This window comes from Trichechus manatus, unplaced genomic scaffold, assembly GCF_000243295.1.
Source record: "Trichechus manatus latirostris isolate Lorelei unplaced genomic scaffold, TriManLat1.0 scaffold00018, whole genome shotgun sequence".
Taxonomy (NCBI): domain Eukaryota; kingdom Metazoa; phylum Chordata; class Mammalia; order Sirenia; family Trichechidae; genus Trichechus; species Trichechus manatus.
The window spans coordinates 23,953,324-23,980,640 of NW_004443954.1; the positions used below are offsets into that span (position 1 = coordinate 23,953,324).

The 27,317-nt window shown below is 41.2% G+C and overlaps 1 protein-coding gene across 8 annotated transcripts in view; it reads right to left on the reverse strand.

The window, feature by feature from the left end:
* The window catches only part of LYN (LYN proto-oncogene, Src family tyrosine kinase), a 159,767-nt gene that overhangs the window by 82,877 nt on the left and 49,573 nt on the right, over nucleotides 1-27,317 (reverse strand). For 3 of the 8 annotated variants that reach the window (XM_004372585.2, XM_023727797.1, XM_023727795.1), the window contains exon 2: nucleotides 3,190-3,326. In XM_004372585.2, coding sequence (XP_004372642.1) covers nucleotides 3,190-3,321 — 132 coding nt within the window. In that variant the 5' untranslated portion in view covers nucleotides 3,322-3,326. Of the gene's footprint in view, nucleotides 1-3,189; nucleotides 3,327-10,183; nucleotides 11,104-14,675; nucleotides 14,733-27,317 lie in introns of those variants that run through there. The other 5 variants (XM_004372586.2, XM_023727799.1, XM_023727798.1 and 2 more) reach the window with 4 other exon arrangements.

Genomic DNA, 27,317 nt, shown 5'->3' on the forward strand with positions numbered 1-27,317 from the left:
CAGCAACGGGTTTGGCTTGTTTGTTTGTTTTTTAATGCCTATCTTAAGAAAGGCATGGTAAGAGGCACATACCTGCAAACCAGGTAACTTTTCTATTTCTCTTCATTAAAGTGGCTTAATGGAATAGGACCAAAACAGTTTGCACTGAAATTTAATTTCAGATGAAAATCAGCCCATAAAATCTCCAATTCAGTGACGGGTAGGGGAGGAATTACTACATTGTGGCTTCAGAAAATCCATGGGTCCACACTATCCTTCAGTACTTATTTCAAGAAGTTTATAAAAGAACTGATTTTTAAAATCATGTAGCTTCGCATAATTAAGATGTATGATCTATTTTACATGATTTAAAGGAAATAATTATAACGCATGAAACTAATTAAATCATTTTGAAAGCAGCAAACTAAATTTCAAATATCAGCAAGACTAATTTATAATACGCTTTTTACAAGGACAAAACACAGATACGCAAACTCATGTACTATCTCTTTTTCTTTAAAACGTCTTTCCCTAGAGTGCTGCTGAATTTGCATTAATTTAGCCTTGGTATCTCCTCCAAGTCTCTCTCTAATCCCTAGCATCCACTTCCAGCGCAGCTGGTAGTGTTGAGAGTGTTATTGATGGCCACGGAAAAAGACCAAGCGAATCAGCTCACAAAGCGAGGGTGTCTGTGACTACAGAGGGCACTAAGATTCTTATGGTACACATAAGGGAGTTGAACAATTTCAACTATTGTTACTATTTCTGCTTTCTAACTTTTTAATTTTCTTTACTCTTAGTAGTTCGTGGTTTCGTGACCAGAAAAAAAAGGAAAAATGATGTGTAACTTTGTACTATTCTCCTTTGCTTTTTGAATAATGGACACCTTCATTCATAGTTTAAAAACAAAAAACTTGGATTTTAAAGCATGTAAAATCTATAGCACATGGTACCAGAAAAAAAATCATGTCCTTTTTATGAGAACTCTGAAGTCTATAATAAGAAAATTATTTGTAGTCAATCAAGGACAAATATTGTATGAGACCACTACTATAAAAACCCATGTAAAGGTTTACACACAAAGAGAAACAATCTTTGATGGTTACAAGGGAGGGGAGGGATGGGGATGGAAAAACGCTAAACAGACAATAGATAAGTGGTAACTTTGGTGAAGATTAAGACAGTACACAATACTGCGGAAGCCAGCACAACTTGTACAAGGCAACGTCATGGTAGCTCCGCAGACACATCCAAACTCTCTGAGGGACCGAATTACTGGCCTGAGGGCTGTGGGGACCATGGTCTCAGGGAACATCTAGCTCAACTGGCATAACATTGTTTATAAAGAAAATGTTCTACATTCTAGTTTGGTGAGTAGCATCTGGGGTCTTAAAAGCCTGTAAGCAGCCATCTAAGATACTCCACTGGTCTCACCCCTTTGGGAGCAAGGGAGAAGGAAGAAAACTAAAGACACAAGGGAAAGATTAGTCCAAAGGACTAATGGACCATAACTACCATGGCCTCCACCAGACTGAGTCTAGTACAACTAGATGGTGCCCAGCTACCACCACTGACTGCTCTGACAGGGATCTCAATAGAGGGTCCTGGGCAGAGCTGGACAAAAATGTAGACCAAAATTCTAACTCACAAAAAATAACCAGACTTACTGGTCTGACAGAGACTGGAAAAACTCCGAGAGTATGGCCCCTGGACACCCTTTTATCTCAGTAATGAAGTCACTCCTGAGGTTTCACCCTTCATCTGAAGATTAGACAGGCCCATAAAACAAAACAAGACTAAAGGGGCACACCAGCCCAGGGGCAAGGACTAGAAGGCAGGAGGGAACAGGAAAGCTGGTAATGGGGAACCCAAGGTCGAGAAGGGAGAGTGTTGACATGTCGTGGGGTTGTTAACCAATGTCGTAAAACAATATGTGTATTAACTATTTAATGAGAAGCTAGTTTGTTCTGTAAACCTTCACCTAAAGTACAATTTAAAAAAATAAAAATAAAAATGAAAAAAAAATTATTTGGGATTCTGATTCCTCTTATTTTACTTCCTATTAGTCATATTTATACAACATATAATTCTACATTTATATACAATTATGTTTTAAAATATATTATCACTATTAATAATCATCTACACTTTGAGTTTCTATATTTTCTATATATAAAATTACAATCTAATTTCTTTCTCCAGAAACATCATGTATGACAACTTAATAGCATAATGGATTTACTTCTTTTTAATAAGGCCAACTCTGACTTATTAGTCCTCAGTAATGACATGTGACTTTTACATATGACGGATATGTTATACCTGCAGAATAATGGGAGAAGGTGGAGGGAGCAGGGTGGTAGAAGGCCCACTAGTGATTTAGGAATATGTCAGAGAAACTATGAAAACTCTTAATAAAGACTTGGGCTAACCTGGAATAAACATTTTGCAGCTTTAAGGCTGAGGAATTCATAAAAAAAACTGGGCTATGGGAGGATACACACAGTTGACAGAATGTATGGAAAGAATATAAGGTCTGAAATAAAGTACATTTAAGTTTATAATTATCCAAAGCTCTTTCCTCCTTCCCATGAAATGTGAGTTTTTTTCTTTGCCAAGCATTTCTCAAATGCACCAAATTATGCATCACTCATACAAAATTTCTGATGCAGCTATTTGTACAAGGTAACGGGAATTGTTTTTCCTTAATCTTTTCATTCATTATAATAAATCACAACAGCTTCAATATCTGTACCATTTAGAATTAATTGAGAAAATGACAAGATGTATGATACCTCAAAGGATATATTAGCACATATTTTAACTTCTGACCTGAATGCAGCATTTCCTTTTGTTCCCAGACCACTGTGCTAATCTCACCACCTCTCCTAAATCACACAAGATCTTTTATCATATATATAAATAAAGAGTTGGGTCTTTAGCAATATGAACTAGCAATATGAAAGATGCTTTTCTCAACACATAAGAAGGTGACCAAAGGCCCAGCTATTGCACAATAAGTGGCCTAGTTATCACGAAACTGTTTACAAGCTCTTCCAAGGATTAAGTTACAGAGCATATCAAAAGTTATTCGAGGCCAAGTAATCAATGTGATTTTTTTACATGCACATGTCACAGACTGGTTTTTAGATTATGTCAGCCATGCTTTGATCCTGCTGTTGGAATTCTCTCCTGAGACTATCTACTTACTGGCCTTTGCTGTTTATTGGACGTTGGATCTCTCACATAAATAGTTCGGTCAGTATTACGTACTGGTTGGGTCTTCAGATCTACTCCATCGTCATTCAGATTGTCTTTCCTTTTTGATTTTATACATCCCATATTTCCTGTTGGAATATAAAAGCGATGACATTTTTTTACCATTCTAGAACTGGCCTCAGACACCAAAATCTCTCCATTAAAGAAGAATAAAAAAATATATACTCCTTTTTTTCTTTATCATACATGAATTAACAAACTGAAATGTGGATACCGTTCACAAAGTTGGTTTGCATGTTCATTCATTTGACAAATACTTAATTGGGCATCAATTTTATGTCAGCAAGATGTAATTCATGGTCTAAACATGCTCATATTCTGGGGGAAGACATGTGAATTAAAATTACAATACAAGGTAGGGAGTTGATGATAGAGGATACACAGGACCTAGGAAAGGAAAGGACATCTAACCCAGGTAAGAGGAAAAGGAGGTGGTCATGGAAGCTTCCTGAAGGAAATGCTCTGTGAGTCCAGATGTGAGGGATGGCAACAAGTGACAAAGCTGGTAAAGGGATTCCAGGACACAGGAACTTCACATGTAAACACCATAACATGGCCCCTTCTGGGAATCTAGCTCAATCTGACCCTTTAGGGAACTTGTTCTGTAATGCCAAACCCTTTAGCCAAAGAGTGTGTAGGGATGGCCAGGAGTTGGAGCTGAGAGGGAGGCACACCTTGATGCCATGCTGAGAAGTTGGTTCTTTATCCTGAAGGCAAGTGACATGATTCAGAGCGTGTAGACTGCAGGGTGAAGTTGGCGGGGGTCGGGGGGAGTGGAAAGGGAGGTTGAGGTTTCAAATGCGGGCATGATTAAGAGTTAGAACATATGGAACCTGGTTCCAACTGAAGGTGGTTTGGGGCCTAGGAAGATGGTTGTGGCCTTAACCAATAAAAGAAGTAAAGGAGGAAGCACAGGTAAAGGAGAAAAGATGCTTGAAGAACATCCAGATCAGCAAGTTCCATGGGCTTCCAAGTAAGATAGGCTGAAAGTCAGGAAAGATGGCGGAGCTAGAGGTACAAATTATGGCCACAGCCAGTCATGACTGTGAATGGGACTGTGGAGGAACAACTGCCCATGGAGAGAAGAGAGGCTGTGACTGACCAGTGCAGAATGATACAATTGTGCTTCTATGGCACTAAACCCTTTTACTCACTTATTCAATAATACATACCTAGGATATGCAGACATATGCTAAGCACTCTGGAGAATAAAGTGATTAAAAAAAAATTGGACTCAGATATAAATCTTGCCTTACAGTGTAACCTCATGGTCATGTCTATACATTAAAAACAAAACAAATCTGCTATGAGCACCATTAGAAGGTGCATTTAAGGCCCCTAAAGGACAAAGGTTCCCAAACCTTGGAGGAACGACAGAATCACCAAGAGTCAAGAGAATAGCGAGTCCCTGGGTACATCCCAGAAAATTCTCTGGGGAGGGGAGGGGATCCAGTGGGAGTGAGGATGCTTCCCATGTGATCTGTGTCAACTTTGGGGGAAGACCCCTTAAAAGTTTAGAGGAGGGAGAGGTTAGAGTTTGGAGAAGGGGCTGGTTTGGGGAATTAAGAAATACTTCACGGGGGAGGACATTTAATGTCATTAAACATTTTACATTTAATTTAGACATTTAAGACATAAAGATGTCTCTAAAATCCCTTTCACAAATTCTATTTGTCTTCCACACTGCATCGTTGCAACAGCGGAACCTTGCCTGTCTTCGCACTTTGTGGTGCAGGATTCCAGGAGGTCTGGGAACTACATCTTGTTTATCATTTCACTGGTGAGGAATGGAGCCTCTAGAGGACAGCCACACCTCTTTCTGCAACTACAGAGCTGAAGTTCCCAAAATGAAGGGGAAGTGAGCACTTCTTTGATTCAAAACAGCACATTTTTTCCATATGCTAAAGATTTTGAAATTGAGATGGTTTTAGAGTTGATCTCTGTAAATTAAGCACGGGCCTTCTCTTTTCACCAGTCCCACCCCTTTCTCCACTCACTCTCCAAAAAGCTGTCTTTAGCTGCTAAGCCATTAAAATTGTATTTTATAAATGAGGAATATGGTAATAGGGAAGGCCTCCCTGCATGGCCTCTGAGGACACAGGCCCAGGTCCGAGGGGAAAGGCTGGGGGCAGCGGGGTCACTAAGCTCCAACGCACACTGGCGAACCCTCTCAGTGCAGGAAGAGAGCAGGACACAGAGCACTCCCACCAAGAACGTCCCACAGTGTGGGTGACAGGGCAACTCTTCCTCAGTCCAGCTCCCCTCCCCCCTCCGTCCCTCTCCGTCTCCTTCTCTCTCTCCAGATCTCTCTATACAAATGTTACTTCCCTAGACAGGTCTTTGCTAACCACCCTATTGAAAACAGCACCCCTTGTGTCTGCCCATCATAATTTAAACTTTTGTTTTTCTTACTATGACCTACATCTCATTACCTATTGGTTTGTTTATGGTCTGCTGCCCCAACTATAATAGAAGCTGGCAGGCTCCTAATCTGTTTCATTCACTGCAGTGCTCACAGCACAGAAAACAGTGCCTGCACATAGCAGGTGCTCAAAGAATACTGAATGGATAAATGAATGAATGAAGCAGCTAAGGCTGCCTCTCTTAGGGCTTCCTGCATACTCATCTGGACCCCTCTTGCTGAAGATGGGCAAGGAAAAGGGAAAGAAGTGAAGCCCACCTCAGTCACTGTTGTTTTACAAGAGAGATGGAGACCTCTAGACAGAAATTCCAGTTTACAGGAAATACAGGGGATAGAGGAGCAAGACAAACCATCAGAGAAATCCATAATGGGTGGCATTCTACAAGATAACTAGCCTGAACACGGGAAACAGGGCAGGACGATTCCGTGTTAAAAGAGACAAAAGAGGCACAGTGTGTGAACCTTGACTGAATCCTGGAGGGCACGAAGGAGATGCACAGCTGTGATACCTGGGGAAATGTAAACTGACTTGCACACGGCATTAGGGGACTGTTGTTAAGAAGCGATAGGTGTGATAATGGCATTGTGATTATACAGGAGAGTGTCCTTATCTCAGGAGTTAGGACTCACTTCAGCAAAAAGGAAAAATTGTGTGTGTGTGCGTGCATGCATGCGTGTGCATGCGCGCGCACGTGTGTGTGGGGGGGGGTGTGGGTGTGTGTGTGTCTGTGTGTGGAGACGGTGAGAGAAAGGGAAGGAGGGAAGGAACAAATGTGGTGATACATAAAAATTAGTGTATCTAGGTGCAGGGCACAATGATCTTTATTCTTTCATCTTTTCTGTAGATTGGAAATTTTCAAAATGAAAAGTTGGGAAAAAAGAAAATATGGGGACTGTATGAACAATTTTATTTAAAAAAAAAGTGATGGCGTGTGTATGCGTGTGTGTCTGTGACAGAGAGAGAGCAAGGCAGGAGATGAGATAAGAACTTCTCAGCTGGATGGTGCCCAGCTTTACTTAGCTGGCATGCCATGCAGTGTGGACCTCACTCAGCAGGCAGAGGGCAACTGCTAAAAGTTTTTAACTGAGGCAGTGCCACTTACTAGATCTCTATTTCAGAGAGGAGACTCTGTAGAAAGGACAGAGGGGAAAGTGAGCTAGAGTGGGGAAATCCACTACCCGGGCTTTGTAAGGGGTCCAAATGAGAAGACGGCAATTGTTCTGGGGCAATGGAGATGAAGAGGTACCCATGGGCCTTGGCTGTTCGCCCACGCAGCACAGAGCTTCACGCTCGGGGCCTGCGGTTCAGTCCTCCAGTGGCCTCACAACCCCTGGCAGACACACTCCAGCAAGAACGCTCAGAGAGCACTGCCACGACATGCTGATGAGCAACCCAAACTAGACCAAAAAAAAAAATCATTGCCATTGAGTTGATTACGACTCACAGTGACCCTACAGGACAAAGAAGAACTGCCCCACAGGATTTGAAAGAAGCAGCTGGTGGATTCAAACTGCCGACCTTTTGGATAGCAGCCAAACTCTTAATCACTGAGCTACGAGGGCTCCCAAACTAGACCAGGTCTTGCAATTCCTTACGCTGTGCAAAGGTACCAGAAAAGTGGAGGATACAATCTACTCCCAACAAAAACGGATACAAACTGCTCTTTACAATGATTTACACTTCAGTATTTTTAATTAAATGTTTATAATGTGCTGAGCATCTCATTTAATCCTTAAGAAACTCTACAACTAAGGTATTATTAACTCTACAGAGGAGTAAACTGAGGCTTAAAGAGGTTAGAGGACTCACCCAAAGTAACAGTGCTGGTGAGTGGCTGAGCAGGGCTCACACACAGGAGGGCCTCAGTCTGGAGCCGGAGCTCTTACCACTTTGCCACAGGAAGGCTATTTGAAACGCATGTTTTGTCTATTCCTCAATGATACTAAAAAAAGATTATTTTTGTAGCCTGCCTCTTCCACAAAAGGATTTGAAAAAAGAAAACAAAAAGGTTAAGAAAACCAGAGCCAGGGAAAAGAGGAAAATGGAAATATGGCAACCCTGTGGGTAGCTGATTTGCTGTAACTGGGTTTCCTGGCAGGGAGGGTCAAGGCACAGTCAGCAGTGAGTTAGGGAGCTTCCACACTGGGGAAGAGGAAGTATACCAGGCTCCTAGCAGGAAAGAGGGCCTCCCCGCACAAATCCAGAGTTTTCTTATGATGGACTTTATATAACGTGCTCAGGGTGATGTCATCGGCAATGTCTTCAGTACAGTTTTTTTAAATAGTAAATGAAGATACATTTTATATGTAGAGACCTTCAGTAAAAATAACAGTAATGATAACTGAGGGTTTGGGATGCAACCACAACTCGGGGAAGTTCATTCCGCAAGCTTAGCTGGGTGGTCTAAACGGACAAAAAGCGTGGGGCAGTCCTTCACTCACAAAGGGACAGCCACCAATATCTCCAGAAAACTGGAGCCTGAGGACTTTCCTAAAATTTCTTTAATTGAAACAAGTAACCATTGGGGGTTGCTCAGGCTCATTTAAGGGCCTGAGAGTATTAAAAGGGTGATTTTAAAAAACCAAAAGGGGGACTGTGGGATAAAAGACTACCAGTAACTCTTAGTTTATCAACATACTGCCCCTGGTAAGATCTAACAAGTCCTCACACTAGCCACTTGCTGGACAATGAAGCAACTGCCCACTGGGAATTTGGTTTCTGGCAATCTGTTCTTTAGAAACGCTAGCACAGGGCACGAGGATGTTCACAATGGCATTATTTATACCATAAACATATTGGAGAAAATCGGGATGTTTTTCAATAGAGAATAGTTCATTACACTAGGGCTAACTGACATTTTGAGAGTGAGTAAAAAAGACAGATTTGTATACTTGGACATTATTGACTGTCAAGAATTGTTGATTGAAAAACATTATAATATATACACATCTATACGCATATATGGAGTCCCTGAGTGATGCAGATGGTTAAGTGCTCGACTGTTAGCCGGAAGGTTGGCGGTTCGAACCCACCCAGAGGTACCTTGGAAGACAGGCCCGGCAATCTGCTTCTGAAAGGTCATAGCCTTGAAAACCCTATACAGCAATTCTACTCTGCACACATGGGGTTGCCATTAATTTGAATGAACTCCATGATAACTGGTTTTATATATGTGTATATATGCACACACACACGTACACATACACAGAGAAGTCTGAAAGGATACTGTCATGGATTGAATTATGCCCCCCAAAAAATGTGTGTATCTATTTGGCTGGGCCATGATTCCCTGTATTGTGTGGTTGTCCTTCATTTTGTGATTTTAGTTTTATGTTAAAGAAGATTAGGGTGGGATTGTAACACCCTTCTTAAAGTCACAGCCCTGATCCAACGTAAAGGGAGTTTCCCTGGGGTGTGGCCTGCACCACTTTTTATCTTACAGGAGATAAAAGGAAAGGGAAGCAAGCAGAGAGCTGGGGACCTCATACCATCAAGAAAGCAGTGCCGGGAGCAGAGTGCATCCTTTGGACCTGAGATTCCTGCGCTGAGACTCTCCCAGACCAAGGGAAGACTGATGACAAGGACCTTCCTCCAGAGTCAACAGAGAAAGCTTTCCCCTGGAGCTGATGCCCTGAATTTGGACTTGTAGCTTACTGGACTGTGAGAGAATAAATTTCTCTTTGTTAAAGCCATCCACTCATGGTATTTCTGTTAGAGCAGCACTAGATGACTAAGACAGATACCGACCACACGGTTGTTCAGATTCTAAAGTGTGCTTATAAGACGCAAGATGGTGGAAAGAAAATATTCTCTTGAAAATTTCTAAGGAGGACACTACTATGACTACTGATGTTTTGCAAAATATTTTGGAGTAAGGACTGTGGAGTTACACTGTTGAACTCAAACCCTGGTCCCATCAATTACCAACTGTGTGAACTTAGACAAACTGCTTAATCTCTCTGTGCCTCAGTTTCCTTATCTGAAAAAAGGAGAGAATAGCTTGATCTAACTCACTAGAATTAAATGAGTTAAATTAGTTTATATTTGTAAAGTGCTTCGGGGAGAACTTAAAACAACACATAGTAAGCGCTATACACATAGTTGTTAAATAAATACTGTACAAATGCCACTTTTCCTCCAACATGGGAAGAGAAACAACCACACTGCTAATATGAGTAATACGTAATACATTATGAGCAGTCTTAAAAGAAATACAATCAGAATGTTCCTTAGAAGCAAGGATGGTGAGACTTCCACTCACTTACTTTGGACACCTCATTGGGAAAGACCACAGCTAGAAAAGGACATCACGTTTGGTAACATAGGGAGTCAATGAACAAGAGTGAGGCTCAATGAACTCAAACACACCAGCAAACATGAAGATGGAGCAGGAGAGGGCAACGTTTCATTCTGTTGTCAGTGGGGTCACCACGAGTTGAAGTCGACTTGAAGGCAACTAACAACAACAACATGAAAAGCGTAAGGACAGCCCTTCTGCTCACCTCAAATAGGAAAGAGCAGAAGCACCACTCCCAACTCAGCCTCAAGCTGGTACATCTAGATTGACACTTCCTCCCCCGCTTTTTGGGCCAGGCACATTGCTTGTCATGTCACTCCAAGGTACACTTTGTATTGCAAAAGCTGCATGTAAACAGATGCATTACTCTGTCATTAAGTAGGAGGGGAAAAACTGCAACAAAAGAAGATTCTGAATTTGAATATAACATGCGTTTTGGATAATGTTTCATTTTTCATCACTAGTTTCCTAAGTTTAAAAGACATTCCATCATATATATATATATATACATATTTTCATCCTTAAGTCTGTACAAATCCACCTCCCTGGCTACTACATAAAGACTTCAAAATCACTTGTTACTCATATCAGCAGAGCTTAAAGAGCTTAAAATTTCAAAAATAGGAAATTGGATGCCACTTTCCCCTTAGGTAATCTGAATCCGTTTTTAACAACTATTCCACACAATCCTTTATCTTTAAATTTAAAAACAAGAAATTACTGGAATTTAACCCCTGAGGACTTGAATTCCTTGCCTTTATAATGTGCCAGAAAAGAAACCATTTGTGCTGGTACCATGTTTTGCTTTTAATATGACTTACACATTTTCTGATTGTGAGGATGGCCCAGGACCCGGCAATGTTTCGTTTTGTTGTACATAGGGTCGCTATGAGTTGGAGCCAACTAGACAGCACCTAATGACAACACATTTTCTACATTTTATACCAGCAGCAGCCATCAAGAAAAAACTAAAAGCAATCTGTTTTTTCACCATAACTTCCCTAAACCGAATGCTTTCATGGCATTAAGTTTCCCCAGCAACAAGTGAATCACTCAGCTGAAGGCTTGTTGGGAGATCTGAAAGCTTCTTCCTGTTACAGGGCTGCTCTTGCCTGACCTTAGGAATATCAGGTGGTAACTTACCTAAAGCAAGCAGAGTAACCTCAAAAGTTTATGGGGGTAGCGATTAGGGTGGGGGAAAGAGATGAACATGTGCCTCCTTTGTGCCTGGCATTTTACAGATGAGGAAAGTAAAACCCAAAGATGAACCTGTGCCGGGTGATCAAAGCTTTAGGTAAACTCGAACTTGGTCCATTTGGCTTCACCCCCTCAAGGCCTTGCTGCCTCTCTGTGGGGTAAGCTTCATCTCAAAAGAGTTTTCTGAAATAGGGAGCCTCAAAAGAAACAGAAAAAGAAGGGAAGCCCTGAGGAAATTGACATGGGTAGGGATGATGCCAAAAACAAGTGATCATGGGCTTCAAAAGGAGGTTCAAATTTGGTTCAAGGGTCTCATAGGAATTCATCCCCAAACTAACATCCTGTGGTTCCTACATTCACAATTCCAGTCCCAGTTATGTAACTCAGGAGATTCACTCTGCCTGCCAAAACAGAAACCCTTTAGCACCTTTTAATTGTCTTCCTTCTTACTTTACTTCCAAGTATGAGACTCAAATTAGGGAATCAAAGTCTACGGAAGAAATTTTTTTGTCGTTTTCTCCAAATTATCTACCAAACTTGTGATGGAAAGGGGGCCAGAAAAGCCTTGTTAGTAGCCCAGGGATGGTAGTGGAGGAGAAAGCCCCAGAACTAAACTTTGTAACCAACTCCATCAATTCCTACCGTCAAGAGTTCAGTCTTTTTTTTTGCTGGAGTCCCTGGGTGGTGCAAATGGTTAACCCGCTCAGCTGCTAACCAACAGGTCCATCAACAGATGAATGGAAAAACAAAATGTGGTGTACTTGTACAATGGGATATTGCTCAGCCATAAAGAGAAATGAAGTCCTGACACATGCTATAACATGGATGAGCCTTGAAAACATTATGCTGAGTGAAGTAACTCAACCACAAAGGACAAATATTATATGATCCCACTTAAATGAAATATCCAGAAAAAGCAAATGCATAAAGACCAAAGTTCATTTGTGGTTATTTGGGGCAGGTGGGATGGGGAGATGCGGGGGGTGGGGGTGGGGATGGTATTGCTTAATAGGTACAGAGTTTTTGCTAAGAGTGATGAAAAATCTGGAAACGGATAGTGAGGATCATTGCACAGCATGGTGAATGTAGTTAATGTCACTGGATTATACACGTAAAAATTATTGAAATGTTTTTTTAAATATATTTCACCACAATAAAAATTAAAAAAAAATTTTTTTTTAAATCATGCAGAGTTTTACTAGATACAAGGAAAACTTCTGGACAGTACAGGAGATGATGTATTCTGGCGGGGGGTCTTGAGGACTCTGCCTAGTGTCTCCAAAGGTAGGGGAAGAATGCACACAACCCGCCTGAACACAGAGGCAGGCTCAAGAGATATGACAAGCCCCTTCCTCTTTGATTCCTTGCAAAGGTGGAAGATGTAAGGGAAGGGAGTTAGAGGTAGAAGAAATAGCCAGTGCAAAGGTCCCAGGTCTGGAATGAGCTGTGGGACAGAGAAAAAGCTGGTGTGGCTACACTAAACTGAACAAGGGCCTGAGAAGGAAGAGAGAAGGTCAGTGCGCTGGACCTCATCTGGCAAGCGTGTGGCTGATAAGCACCACACTGAAGATAGGGGTCCAATTCCCCTGGATTGAAGTGCTTGAAGAGGCTTCTACCCCCTAGCTAGTCTCCATTTGCATAACTGAGTGGAGCAATTTCACAGAGAAAGGCAACAGTGAATTACTGAAACATATGAGGTTTTTAGGTTTTGTTTCTCTTAACAACAAAACGGAACATTGTGAAAACAAGATGAGCTCATGGAAACTTATGTATCATAGGGAAATAGGTCATTTAAAGAATCAGAAGAGGAAATCAAAAGCAGAGTCTAAATTATGTATATTCGACCAACTAAGAAGTGTTGTTAAACCTCGACTTGTTTCTAGCCCCAGATTTTTATGGTCAACAGTCCAGTCACCTATGTTCAGATATATATATATCATTACGTATTGCTATCCCACTTGAAGAGTTAAGTCAGCTTACATATATGCATGGAACGTAACAGAAACTATTATGAAATCAGGAAAAAGTGAAACTAAGCCCAAGATAGTTAAAAGACTCTGAATGTTATATCCTTCCATAAATTTCTGCACAATTGTTAAATGCAGACTGCAAATCTGGGTCTAGGTTTTTTAGAGGCCAAAGCAAACAGGAAACCATGTCATGGATATAAATCAACCAGCTTCTCTATCTCAGCACTAGTGACATTTTGAGACATAAAATCGTTTGTGGTGAGGGGGCTGTCCTGTGCATTGTAGCATGTTTAGCAGCATTCTTGGCCTCTACCCGTTAGATTCCAGTATTACACACATACTACACACACACACACACACACACACACACACGCGCACGCACACACACACACACACACACACACACACGCACACACGCCAGTCAAGACGATTAAAAATGTCTCCAGACGTTGCCGAATGTCCTCTGATGAAAGCTGCACAGCTGGAAATTTAATGTTTTAATTGCTGGCAATAACCTTAAGTATTGATATTTTACGTCACAGATTGGGGCAGAACAAAGTGATTTGTTAAGAAAACCGAAGACTCAAGGGGGCAATTAGTCTAAAGGACTAAAGGACCACACGAACCACAGCCTACATTACCCCAATACCAGAAGAACTAGACGGTGCCCAGCTACCACTATTGACTGCTCTGACCTGGATCACAATAAGGGCCCCGTGCAGAGCGGGAGAAAAATGTAGAACAAAAATCAAATCCATAAAAAAGATGAGACTTACTGGTCTCACAGAGACGGGAGGAACTTCCAAGACTACAGCCCTAAGACACCCTTCTAACATGGAAATGAACCCATTCCTGGAGATCACCCCGATAGGAACAAGCTCCTTAGAACAGTTAATTATATGAGATCAAAAGGGCAAAATCTGCCCAAAAGCAAGACGGGAAGGGGTAGGAAAACCCGTTGAAAGGTAACAGGGAACACAGGGCAGAAATGGGGAGAGTGCTGCGACATTGACGGGACTGTGACCAAGGTCTTGGAACATTCTGTGTACAAACTGTTGAATGGGAAACTATTTTGCTCTGTAAACCTTCACCTAAAGCACAATAAAACAAAACAAAAAAACAGATTTGTTAATCAATCAGTGAAGGATAGGTTTAAGATTCCATTATAAAATTTAAGGGGCATAACTGGGAATCTTGTCTAAAGAGATATATGCTCCCCAAGAGACAAAAGGGCCACATAAACCAGAGACTCCATCAGCCTGAGACGAGAAGAACTAGATGATGCCCGGCTACTATCAATGACCAGCCTACAGGGAACACAACAGAGAGTCCCTGATGGAGCAGGAGAAAATGTGGAGCAGAACTCAAATTCTTGTTAAAAAAAAACAGACTTAATGGTCTGACTGAGACTGGAGGAACCCCCAAAGCCACGGCCCCCAGTGGTCTCTTAATCCAGAACTAAAACCATTCCCGAAGCCCACTCTTCAGACAAAGATTAGACTGGACTATAAAACATAAAACAATACTCACGAAGAGTGTGCTTAGTTCAAGCGGATACACAAGACCAAATGGGCGGATGAGAAGGCAGGAAGGGACAGGAACTGGTTGAATGGACACAAGAAACCTGAGGTGGAAAGAGGGAGTGTACTGTCACATTACAGGGATTGCAAATAATGTCACATAACAATATGTGTAGAAATTTTTGTATAAGAAATTAACTTGAGCTGTAAACTTTTGCCTAAAGCACAATCAAATAAAAAATAAAGTTCAAGGAAAAGAATTAAAAAATAAAAAAAATGAATAAAGAGACATCTGCCACTCTGCCTATGCAAACACAGTCAGACAGACACACACACACACACACACACACACACACACATCTGGTGTGTACTGGAGTGGAACCAGAAACTTTGTATGAGAAAATCATCATCCTAACTGTGTATATGTGATCTGTATACTTTAGTATGGAGCCCTGGTGGTACAGTGGTTAAGAGCTCGGCTGCTATCCAAAAGGTCAGCAGTTTGAATCCATCAGCCGCTCATTGGAAACTTTATGGCGAAGTTCTACTCTGTCCTATAGGGTCTCTATGAGTCGGAATCAACTGAACCTCAATGGGTTTTTTTGTTTATACTTAAGTATAAACTAGTGTAATAAGATTAAGCTAGAAAAACCAGTAAGGATGATCTAGTCTACCTCTCCCCTCTCGTGAGGAAACTAAGGTCCAAGGATGTCAAACCAAGATTATATACTAAGAGATTTTATTTTCACTGAAGGTAGCCAACAAAAAAAAGAAAAAAGAAACTTTCATTTGAAGTTATATTGTGATGTGACAGACACAATTCACATACTTTTGAACCAGTATTTCAGAAAACTGATCCTCGTTTTTAAAGACTATTGTCTTGAAATATTTCTTCTAGGGAAAGTGGATCATGTCCACATAACGTGTCTCTTAACACACCCAGTATTCTTAACAATTATCAGGGTCAGGCTGTCACCTGTTCTGCCTTAATAATCATGATTTAAAATACAGTAGAATTTCATTAAATCTTCTTGGCTCAATTCCCAATCATCTACAATTTGAGCTTGAGAAAAGAGTGGTGAGATCTATTAATGTTTAATAATAAAGTCAGTAGTCTTAGGAATATGCCCATAGGCATTTATGATAAATGAAAGGTCAATTAAATTAAGTTTATAAATATGTCGAGGAACCCTGGTGGTGCAAGAGTTAAGCTCTTGGCTGCTAACTGAAAAGAAGGCAGTTTGAACCCAGCAGCAGTTCTGAGGGCAAAAAGACTGGAGATTCGCTCCTGTAAAAAACTACAGGAAACCCTGTGGGGCAGTTCTCCTCCATCCTATAGGGTCTCTATGAGTTACAGTCAACTCGACGGCACACAACAGCAATAAAAATGGCATGGCAAATTACGTCTGATAATGTAGCCCCAGCTTAATAAAAAGAAACAAAACCAAACTCACTGCCCTGGAGTTGAGTCTGGCTCATAGCGACCCCATGTGTTACAGAGAAGAACCGAGCTCTGTAAGATTTTCTTGGCTGTAATCTTTATGGGGAGCCCTGGTGGTCCAGTGGTTAAGAGCTCAGCTGCTAACCAAAAGGTAAGCAGTTCAAATCTACCAGCTGCTCCTTGGAAACCATATGAGGAAGTTCTATGCTGTCCTATAAGGTCACTATGAGTCAGAATAGACTCAACAGAAATGGGTTTGTATGGTTTTTTGTTTTGGTTTTAATCTTTATGGAAACAGATGGCTAGGTCTTTCTTCTACAGCACCATTAGATGGCTTTGAACCACCAACCTTTAGGTTAGTAGTTCAGCACAAACCATTTGCACCACCCAGCTTACACATATGTATTTGCATACTGCACAGGATTTTATCAACATCAGTAATGCTGTAGAACCACCACTTGAAACCAACAGTTTACCAACTAAATAAAGTAAAAACAGGATGGGCAGTAGGTACATAAGCTATATGGTACCATTCAGTAGAATAGTGAAGAGTCAGTGAAATTAAGGATAAAATAGTGGTTGGATCCGGGGAGCAAAACTGAGCGGGTAGGGGTTTAAGAAGAGTGGGGCGGCGTCTGCTATTTAATATTAAAGGTTTTAACTTTTTTAGTTTTTAAATTATTGTGCATCTATCACCTTGAAAATGACAAGGATTAATTTTGTTAAGGATGACTAAAAGAACTATGTAATTAAGTGAGAAATGTATATAATGTAGTAAGTATGCTGTAAAAAAGCAAGATAAAAATGTTTACACACGTTATGATTACATAATGGGAGAAAAAAAGGTTGGAAGGGAATATATCAAAATTTTAACACTTTCATGCCTCTCTGGTGGCTGAGTTTTCATTTCTCTCTCTCCATTGTCAAAGTGTCCACAATGAGCTACAATGTTTAACTTTTATAAAAATATAGTTATAAAAATTAAAACTCAAACACAGGGAGCCACTTATTTATACCAATCACTTCAGCCCATAGTGGCCTCTTCAAGACTTCCAATAACTCAGAGATACCACCACCACCACTCATTGCCGTGGAGTCGATTCTGACTCATGGCGACCCCAACTCGTGGTGACCCCATGTGTGTCAAAATAGGACTGTGCTCCATGGGGTCTTTAATGGCTGATTTTTCAGAAGCAGATCACCAGGCCTTTCTTCCAGGATGCTGCTGGTTGAGTTCAAACCATCAACCTTTAGTTAGTAGTTGAGTGCAAACTGTTTGCACCACCCAAGGGCCTTCATGGAAAGGTCAGAATGAAATAATGTCTGTCACTTGACTTGATGGCAAGGTGTATTCTTCAGGCACAGTCCTTCATCCCTACATACCTGAAAAGCTGAGAAGGGCAGGCTGAGGAGGTCAGTTTTTCTTTAATGCTTTCGCTACTGCGGCTTATGGCCACCTGTCACTTACCGAGTTGTCCCTTGGTGTGAAGTACTTTTCACACATGAAGGAAGCAGAGGAAACTCAACTCAGACATTTTATGACCTGTGACTGTCAGGCTTGGATGCCACAGCTCTCTGATTTTAGAGTCCACACACTTAACCATCGCCCCATCTGAGGAACTATGGAAGAGGGTGGTTTTCCATAATTATTTTAAATAGTGGAAGAGAGGCACTATTCTGAGACATGGCCCAGAATCCTGGTATGCAAAGACGAGTCACCGCTAAACACAGAAGCAGGGCTTCCTTGGGAAGCTGGTGAGGGGCGCCACAGAGATCCCACACAGACCTCTGGTGTAAGCAAGCCAGGCAACACTATCAGCCCAGGAACCACAGGTCACATGCCCGATACTTTAAACACAAAACAACAGAAGAAGTATGGTGGCATGAGAACAGGACGCCATTCTTTGAACTAAACTTGAAGACAAAGCGGTGACTTTATCAAGTGACTTATCTGTGTGGTGTAGAAATGGACTGGAGAGAGAGACTTTAAATTCACTCCAGGAGTTTAAAGGTGAGAAGGAAGGAACTGGAAGCCATGGCCGAGTCCAAAGGTACTTTCTTTAAAGTGGTATGACCAAAAGTATCACTAGACCTAGGGGAAGGAAAAGAGATGGTACAGAATGAGACTGTACCAGGGTTTCCAAACCGGGTGCCGCAAGGTACTTCAGATGCTCAAGGGGAACACGGGGACATCTATCGGACACTGTGAGAAGTACTATCTCACGGTAGTTCATGGTTTCGACATTAGCTCATGTTATGGTCCTACCAACGATGACATTCTTTGTGAAACTGGGTCTTGTCTTCTGTGGTTGCTGTCATAAAAAGCAGGTATCATGTGAAAATCGGTATGGAGCAGAAAGTGAGGGCGGCACTGTCCAATCTGATTCTAAGTTATGTGGCTCAGGTGGACATACCCTATCAGTAAGTAGCTGTGGATACTTAAGAATAAATAAAAATACTATTTTTTTCTTTCAATTTGTTTGCATTATTTTTTTCAAGTGGTACTAAGTTGTTACAACACACACTCTTAAGTTGTTTGGACCTAGCTACTTAACAAATGATTTCTTCTGCTCTGGGGTTGCTGGAAAAAGCCTACTGAGATGCCAAGGGCACAGGAAACCAAATGCTGGAGTCCCTGGGTGGTGCAAACAGTTAACGTGCTCAGGTTGGACGTTCAAGTCCACCCAGAGGCACCTCAGAAGAAAGGCCTGGCAATCTACTTCCAGAAATTCAGCCACTTAAAATCCTATGGACCACAGTTTTACTGACACATATTGGGTTGTCATGAGTCAGAGGCAACTTGACAGCAACTGGTAACTGGTAAACCTAAGTTTGGGAACCTGTGAGCCAGTAATTGTAAAAAGCAAGAAGGAACAGAGACCAGTTGAGGACAGAGCAGGTGGGCACCATTAGCTTGAGTAGAAAGGCAGGAGGGAGCAGAGTGTGGTGGTCAGGCACCCAGTGGGATGGAGTGCCCAGGTCTGCTGCAACACAGGACACATCCCCTTTACCTTTCCTATTGTCCACACTGCTGTAAACAGGAACTACTGATTTTCAACAGGTATTCATACCTTAAAGAATACCCTCCAAGCAGTTTCAGAAATTTTTTAATCATTTCTCTTAAACAGCATGACAGATATTCTGTTTAATTTCCATTTTCACACTGAAAACTTCTGATTTTTCTTGTCTTCCTTGTCACCCAGGCTCAAAACCAATGACATCTTTGTGATCTCTGGATCAAACTGTATTAACTAGAATCAACTATCCATCAAGTCCTGTCAGGTTTGCAATATAATTGTGCTTGGTTTCTAGGCTTAGAAAAAAGCGTAAACCAGATAAGTAATGTATTCTGACTTTTTTTTTCGGCTTTGGTATTCTTTCTCTATTAAACATGACATGATATCAATGACAAGAGATTCACCTCTGAAAGAACTATTGTGGATTGTGGCGGTGGCCTCCCAGCTGGTCCCCATGGTGTCTGTCTTTCCCTATTCTTTGCCAGACTCATCTGCATGAATTATACTTTCATCACATCACTTTATATTCAAAATTGTGGTGCCTCTCTTTCATATACTCTCCATCTCCTCCTCTATTTAAATTTCTCCACAAAAAAAAAAAAAAAGAAAAACCAAACTCACTGCCATTGAGTTGATTCCAACTCATAGTGACCCTATGGACAGAGTAGAACTGCCCCCTTAGGGTTTCCAAGGAGAAGCTGGTGGATTCGAATTGCCAACGTTCTGGTTAGCAGTCAAGCTCTTTAACCACTGTCCTACCAGGGCATCACAATAATTTGGCTATATCTTCATCTGTCAGTCTCTCCTTGTATGAACGTAAGCACCATGAGAGCAGGGGCTTTGTCAGTTTTTTACTCTGCTGTATCACCAGTGCATAAGGGTGCTTGGCACTTGTAAATGCTCTATAAATATGTATTTGTTCTGAATAAACAATACTCAACAGAATAAAAGCTCAATAAATAATATTATTATTCCATTACCTCTACTACTGCCACCAACACCACTGCTATTTTCTTTAAGATAAAATCTCATCTATTCAATGCACCACTCACAGCCCCTCATAGCCTGGCCACAATTTACCTCACCATTGCCTGCATTACCCTAAATGTAAGATTTTTGTTGTGCACAGATACATCTATTAATTGACATGGCAGCATCACTTTGCCTTCACATTTTGGTGCACGTTCTTACCCATTTAGGCAAATCCTATCTATCCTAGAAAGCCTAACTCTGACCCAACCTTCCCTGGTTACCTGCAGCCCACATCATCTCTCCCTGTGATTTCTTCTCTCCACCATCCATTTGGAACTTAGCTATAAGTCCCAGACAACTCATATTCTTATTTTATATTATGTAACACTTGAATGGTTTACCTGTTGATGTTTGTATGGCAACTAGACTATAAGCTCCTTGAGGGCAGATACTTCCTATTCTGCCTCTTTGTAAACCACCTACCTTCACCACCAAAACATACACAGTACTGCGATCACTTACCAAGTCAGCAACACAGCACTGTTTGCTGCATTAAAGTGAACTTAGAAATCTCATGGACTATATTTTGCAGTCATTAGCAGTTCTGTAGACAGAATCCATTATTTGCATTAGCCTCAGTCTACCTGATTTATAACAGGTGATCAATAAATGTTAGTTCCCCAAATTGTTTTAGATTCATACACATCGAGACCATGAAAACAAGCAAAATGATCTCATTAATGAAGAATCTGTAATCATTCAAGAAACCTGGAATGAAAATTCTCTATTTTAATATAAAAAATAGTTTTCATGAAGTGAAGTAACAAAAGGCTTTGGAATGAGAAAAAACTGGGCTCAAAATCTGGTTTCTAACCCACAGCAGTTAACCCCACAGTCAATGGAGAAAGACTGAACACTCTCCCCCTAAAATCAGAAACAAGAAAACAAGACAAGGATGCCTGCTCTCATCACTGCTATTCAACATTGAGCTGGATGTTCTAGCCAGAGCAATTAGGAAAAAAAAAAAAAAAGAAAGAAAGAAAGGGCATCCAAATCAGAAGGAAAGAAATAAAACTATCTCTGTTCACAGGCAACATGATCCTATATATAGAAAATCTCAGCGAATCCACAAGAAATCTACTAGAGCTAATAAGTGAATTCAGCAAAGTTGCAGGGTACAAGATCAACACATGAAAATCCGTTGTGTTATCCAAATTCCCTGAGGGATCTAATTACTGGCATGAGAGCTGGGGACCATGGTCTCAGGGGACATCTAGCTCAATTGGCATAACATAGTTTATAAAGAAAATACTCTGCATTCTACTTTGGTGAGTATCATCTGGGGTCTTAAAAGCTTGTGAGCAGCCATCTAAGCTAAGATACGCTACTGGTCCCACCCCTTCAGGAGCAAGCGAGAATGAAGAAAACCAAAGACACAAGAGAAAGATTAATTCAAAGGACTAATGGACTACAACTACCATGGCTTCCACCAGACTGAGTCCAGCACAACTAGACGGTGCTACCATCACCAACTGCTCTGACAGGGATCACAATAGAGGGTCCCAGACAGAGCTGGAGAAAAACGTAGAACAAAATTCTAATTCACAAAAAATAACCAGACTTCCTGGTCTGACAGAAACTGGAGTAACCCTGAGAGTATGGCCCCCGGACACCCTTTTAGCTCAGTACTGAAGTCACTCCTGAGGTTCACCCTTCAGCCAAAGATTAGACAGGCCCATAAAACAAAACGAGACTAAATGGGCACACTAACCCAGGAGCAAGAACTAGAAGGCAGGAGGGGGCAGGAAAGCTGGTAAGGGGAACCAAAGGTCAAGAAGGGGAGAGTGTTGACACCTCATGGATTTGGCAACTAATGTCACAAAACAATATATGTTATTGTTTAATGAGAAACTGATTTGCTCTTTAAACTTCCATCTAAAGCACAATTAAAAAAAAAAAAAGTTGTGTTTCTATACACCAGAAATGAGCAATCTGAAAAGGTATAAATAAAACAATTCCACTTACAAAAGCACCTAAAAGAATAAAACACCTAGGAATAAAACTAACCAGGGAGGTGAAAGACTTGTACACTGAAAACTATAAAACATTGCTGAAATAAAGTAAAGAAGACCTAACAGACATCTCATCTTTCCATTTAACAAGTGGAAGGCTATTGTTAAGATGTCAATACTATCCAAAGCAATCTACAGGTTCTACTACTCAATCCCTATCAAAGTTCCAACAGCTTTTTTTTTTTTTTTTTGCCAAAATGGAAAAGCCAATTCTCAAATTCAAATGGAACTGCAAAGGGCCCTGAGTAGCCATAACAATCTTGAAAAAGAAGAAGAAAGTAGGAGGATTCACACTTCCCAATTTTAAAATGTACTATAAAACTACAGTAATCAAAACAGTGTGGTACAGGTATACAAATGGTCAATAAGCACATGAAAAGATGTTCAACACCATTAGTCATTGCCCCCATGCCCGTTTGCCATCGAGTTGATTTTGACTCAAAGCGGCCCTACAGGACAGAGTAGAACTGCCCCATAGGGTTTCCAAGGAGCACTGGTAGATTTGAACTGCCGACCTTTTCGTTAGCAACCAAGTTCTTAACCACTGAGCTACCCGGGCTCCTCATTAGTCATTAGGGAAATACAAAACAAAACCACAATGAGATACCACCTCAAACCCACTCAGATGGCTATTATCAGAAAAACTGATAATAAGGTTTGGCGAGGATGTGGAGAAACTGGAACCCTCAACATTGCTGACGAAAATGTAAAATGGTACAGCTGCTGGCAAACAGTTTGGCAGTTTCTCAAATAGATAAATACAGAATTACCATATGACCCAGCAAATCCATCCACTCCTAGGTATATACCCCAAAGACTTGAAAGTTAGGACTCAAACACTAATGTTCATTGCAGCACTGATCACATATGTGGAAACAACCCAAATGTCCATCAACAGATGAATGGATGAACAAAATGTGCTACATATATACAATGGAATACTACTCAGCCATAAAGAAATGAAGTTCTGATACCTGCTATGACATAGATAAACCTTGAAAACATACTGAATGATATAAATCAGACACAGAAGAACAAATATTATATGATCCCACTTTAATGAAATAGCTAGACAGGCAAATGCACAGAGACAGAAGTTTATTAATGGTGACAAGGAATTGGGACGCAGTGGGGAATGAGGAGTTACTGCTGAAGGGGTACTCAGTTTGGGGTAATGAAAAACTTTTGGAAATGGAGAGTAGTGATGCTTACACACCATGGTGAATTTAAATTAATGTCACTTAAAAATGGTTAACTGTACACTTAAAAACTGTTAAAATGGCAAAATTTTTGTTATATCTATATTTTAATGTGGTAATTATATATCTATATAAACCCTGGAGGCGCAGTGGTTAAGAGCTACAGCTGCTAACCAAAAGGTTGACAGTTTGAATCCACCAGCCACTCCTTGGAAACCCTGTGGGGCCGTTCTACTCTGTCCTATAGGGTTGCCATGAGTCGGAATCACCTCGATGGTAACGGGTATGGTATGGTAAATATATTTTTAATTATAAAAAAAAATTTTTATAATCCTGGTTCTTCTATTTATTCATAGCCATATAAACATGAGTAAGTTTCTTAATTAAACTTCATTTTACTGATCTGTAAGATGTAGATAATACTTGTCCTTCAAGGGTTATGTGAGAATTAAATGAAATAGCATATGTTGAAAGCTTCACACAAAGCAAGTAAACAATGGCTTATTTCCCGTTTTCCCTCCCAGCCCCCCAACACAAAGAAAGGCAGATTACAGTGACATTATCATACTGTAGTGAAGAAGAAAGGCTTGTAAGACCTTTAACACATAAAACTGATAAATAAAAATTGCTAAGGAGCCCCTCCTGAGTGTACATTCTGCTAATAACAACTAAAACATTACAATTTTCAGCATGCTGGATAATTTCTAACGAGTCTCTGCCCACTCCCACTTCTCCACCTCAGCTCTAACCCTCCACTGGCTTTATCGGAATCAGCGCATCTTTTACAGGGTCCAGATTTCAGATCCTCCCCCAACTCAACTGCCCTCCCCTCAGTTAATCTGCTAGTCTGTTTTACTGTGTTTACAGCGCACACTCACATCTGTGTCAGGAAAATGTGTTACACATTTGCAGATATTTCCTTTTCAATTGGCTTTGACTTTTTTCCTCTTTGTCACCAAATGAATAAAAAAGGAAAAACTCTATTTTTTCAGCCTTAAGACATGCTAAATTGAAGAAGAGACAAAGGAGTGGAGAGTGTGCCAGCAGAGAATTATAATGTTGCCTTGAACCGGCTTATTTGCCCTAGGTGCCATTTTCCCCAGTCTTCCACCTCAGTCCCTGGGTGCCGTGTCCCTTACCCAGACCCCCGCACCCTCTCTCCCTTGCTCCTGTGCCTCTGCTATGAATGATGAAGCCTACGCTGGTCTGCACTTAGCCCCACACCGGGCTGGGAAGGAACCGGGCTCCCGAGGTGCAGAGTCAGGTTTTCACGAAGCCCCAAGGGGGGGAAACTACTTGTTCCCACAGGCCTGAGTTTTAGAGAATGTGTTTTTTCTTTCTGAAACCAGGAAACTAAATTTGCTTAATGGTGAATAGAATTTAAACCCAAAAGGATTAGATTTCTTTCTTCCGCAGTCCATCCCTCTGAGTTAAAATCAGTCCATTTCCAAATCACCCGGAACGGAGGCTTTTCTTCTCAGGGACGGCTCTTCTGTTATTTTTATGAAACACTATAGAAACCTATCATTCATATTTATCTGTTTACCACTTGTCTCACTAAAGCTTCAAAAGTGCAAGCACGCTGTAATACCTCAATTTCCTGGAAACACACAAATCAAAATTTCATTTTGTCCTCTTCTATTTTAAATAAACTACATTTAAGTTCTCTCTCTCTCTCTCTCTCACACACACACACACACACAAACACACTCTTTACATTTCAGCTGATTAGCCTCGAAAGTCCAGCAGTCCTGCTTTCTTGCAATCGTTTAGATCCTCTTTCTTTCCTATCATTTTTGCTAAACATGTCTTTTCCCTTGGTAACAAGTCGCCACAGTCAACAGCCCTTCCTGCAGGAACGTCTTACTAACCTTACATTTTGCATGGTAAGTCCAGCTCTTAGGGGACCTTCCAGACTAAGATAGACTAGGAAGAAAGCCTGGCAACCTACTTCTGAAAGTTAGCCAATGAAAACCCTATGGATCACAACAGAATACTGCCCGAAATGGTACTGGAAGGTGCGCCCCTAGGTTGGAAGGCACTGCACAACAGCTGCAACAGTGGATTCGAGCAGACCAGTGATCATGAAGATGATGCATGATGGGCAACATTTTGTGCTGTTGTACATGGGATCGCCATGAGTCCAAGCTGACTCAGTAGCAACTAATAATAACCACTTACCCCACAGCTATTGTCAAGATTAACTGAGCTAACACACAAGAAGCTCCCAGAAAGCACTCCACCTGCACAGGCTCATGTCAATATCATTTATGTGTAGTTTCCAATATAACTTTAAATATTTCTAAAAACTCTTAATCTTCCTCCTTGATCATGCAAATGTGTCTTCTGCTGAGCTGGCTGTTAGAGCAGCACGTTCTATATTTGTTCTATCAATGTCTAGGGATGACTCCCAACTTGGCTACACGTTAGAACCACCTGGAGCTTTTAGGGAAAACATCTGCACCAGGCCCCTGCGGACTGTTAAGTCAGAATCTCTGGGAGTAAGGCCCAGACACCCATATTTCTACAATCTCAACCAGTAAACAAGTGGATATAAGACTTTAAGATGGTGGCAAGTGGTAAGAAAAGGACATCATGTCTGGTAAAGTGGAGGGTCAGCAAAAACAAGGGAAACCCTCAATGAGATGGACTGACATGATGGCTGCAGCAATGGACTTACACACAGCAGCAATCGTGAGATGGCGCGGGATAGGGCAAAGCTTCATTCCGTGGTACATGAGGTCACCATGAGTTGGAGCTGACTCAACAGTCACTAACAACAACAACAAAGTGCGATGAAAAAGTTAAAAGCAAGGTAACAGGAGAGAGAAGGGCAGTGGGGGCAATGTGCACTGAGATGGTGGTCCGAGAGGCCTCTTAGAGGAGGACTGCTCCAGCGAGGCCTAGTGGGAGGAAACAGCCGGGCAGAGGCTCAGGTTTGGGTGGGAGGGAAGAAGACCCACCCACATGGTCTGAGATGCTGCTGATGTCTCCAGACCACCTCAGTTCCTTCCTGTCACAGTCTTGCTTGATCAGCTCTTCCTTCAGTTTTGTACAATTTTGTGCAATACCTCAGCTTCCTTCAAATAAATTCCCCAGTTTTGCTTAAGCTAGCCAGTGGAAACCCAAAGAACTAAACCCAATTTCTAATACAACTTCAGTTTAAATTGATGTTATTTATGGAATCATATTTGAAAAACACTGTACTTCATATCAGGAGATATAGGGGATCCACCACAGTCTCTGTCACTGAATATCCCAAATATATTCCTTAACTTGGTCTGGTCCAGCAGCTTCTTTTACTAGGAAAACAAATTGGTGAAACAAAATATTCATCCTTTCCAGCTCAAATTATTCTATGAATTTGTGGATCTGGATCATTTTCATTTATTGAACATACCATAAGCTGGACCTACCACCCATCTGTCAGCTTGTTGTACTATGGTGGCTTACATGTTGCTATGACGCTTGAAGTTTTGCCATGGTGGACAGGTTTCAGCAGAGCTTCCAGACTAAGAAAGACTAGGACAAAAAAGCCTTGTGGTCTACTTCTGAAAATTAGCTGATGAAAACTCCATGGATCACAACAGAGGATTCTCTGATACCCTGCTGGAAGATGAGCCCCCTAGGTTGGAAGGCACTCAAAATACACAGTGGCTGCAACAATGAACTTGAGCATACTGACAATTGTGAAGATGATGCAGGACGTTTTGTTCTGTTGTACATGGGGTCACCATGAGTCGGAGCTGACTCGATGGCAACTAACAACAACAGTAGCTAGACACAGGAGGCGTAAGTAGCTATAAAGCATGGCTCTCTTCTTAAGGAGCTGGGTATATTATATCCCCGTGTTAGTGGAGGAAAATCGCCCAGTGTGTGCACCTTTGTTGTTGTGTGCCATTGAACAGATTCCGACTCATAGAGACCCTATAGGACAGAGTAGAACTACCC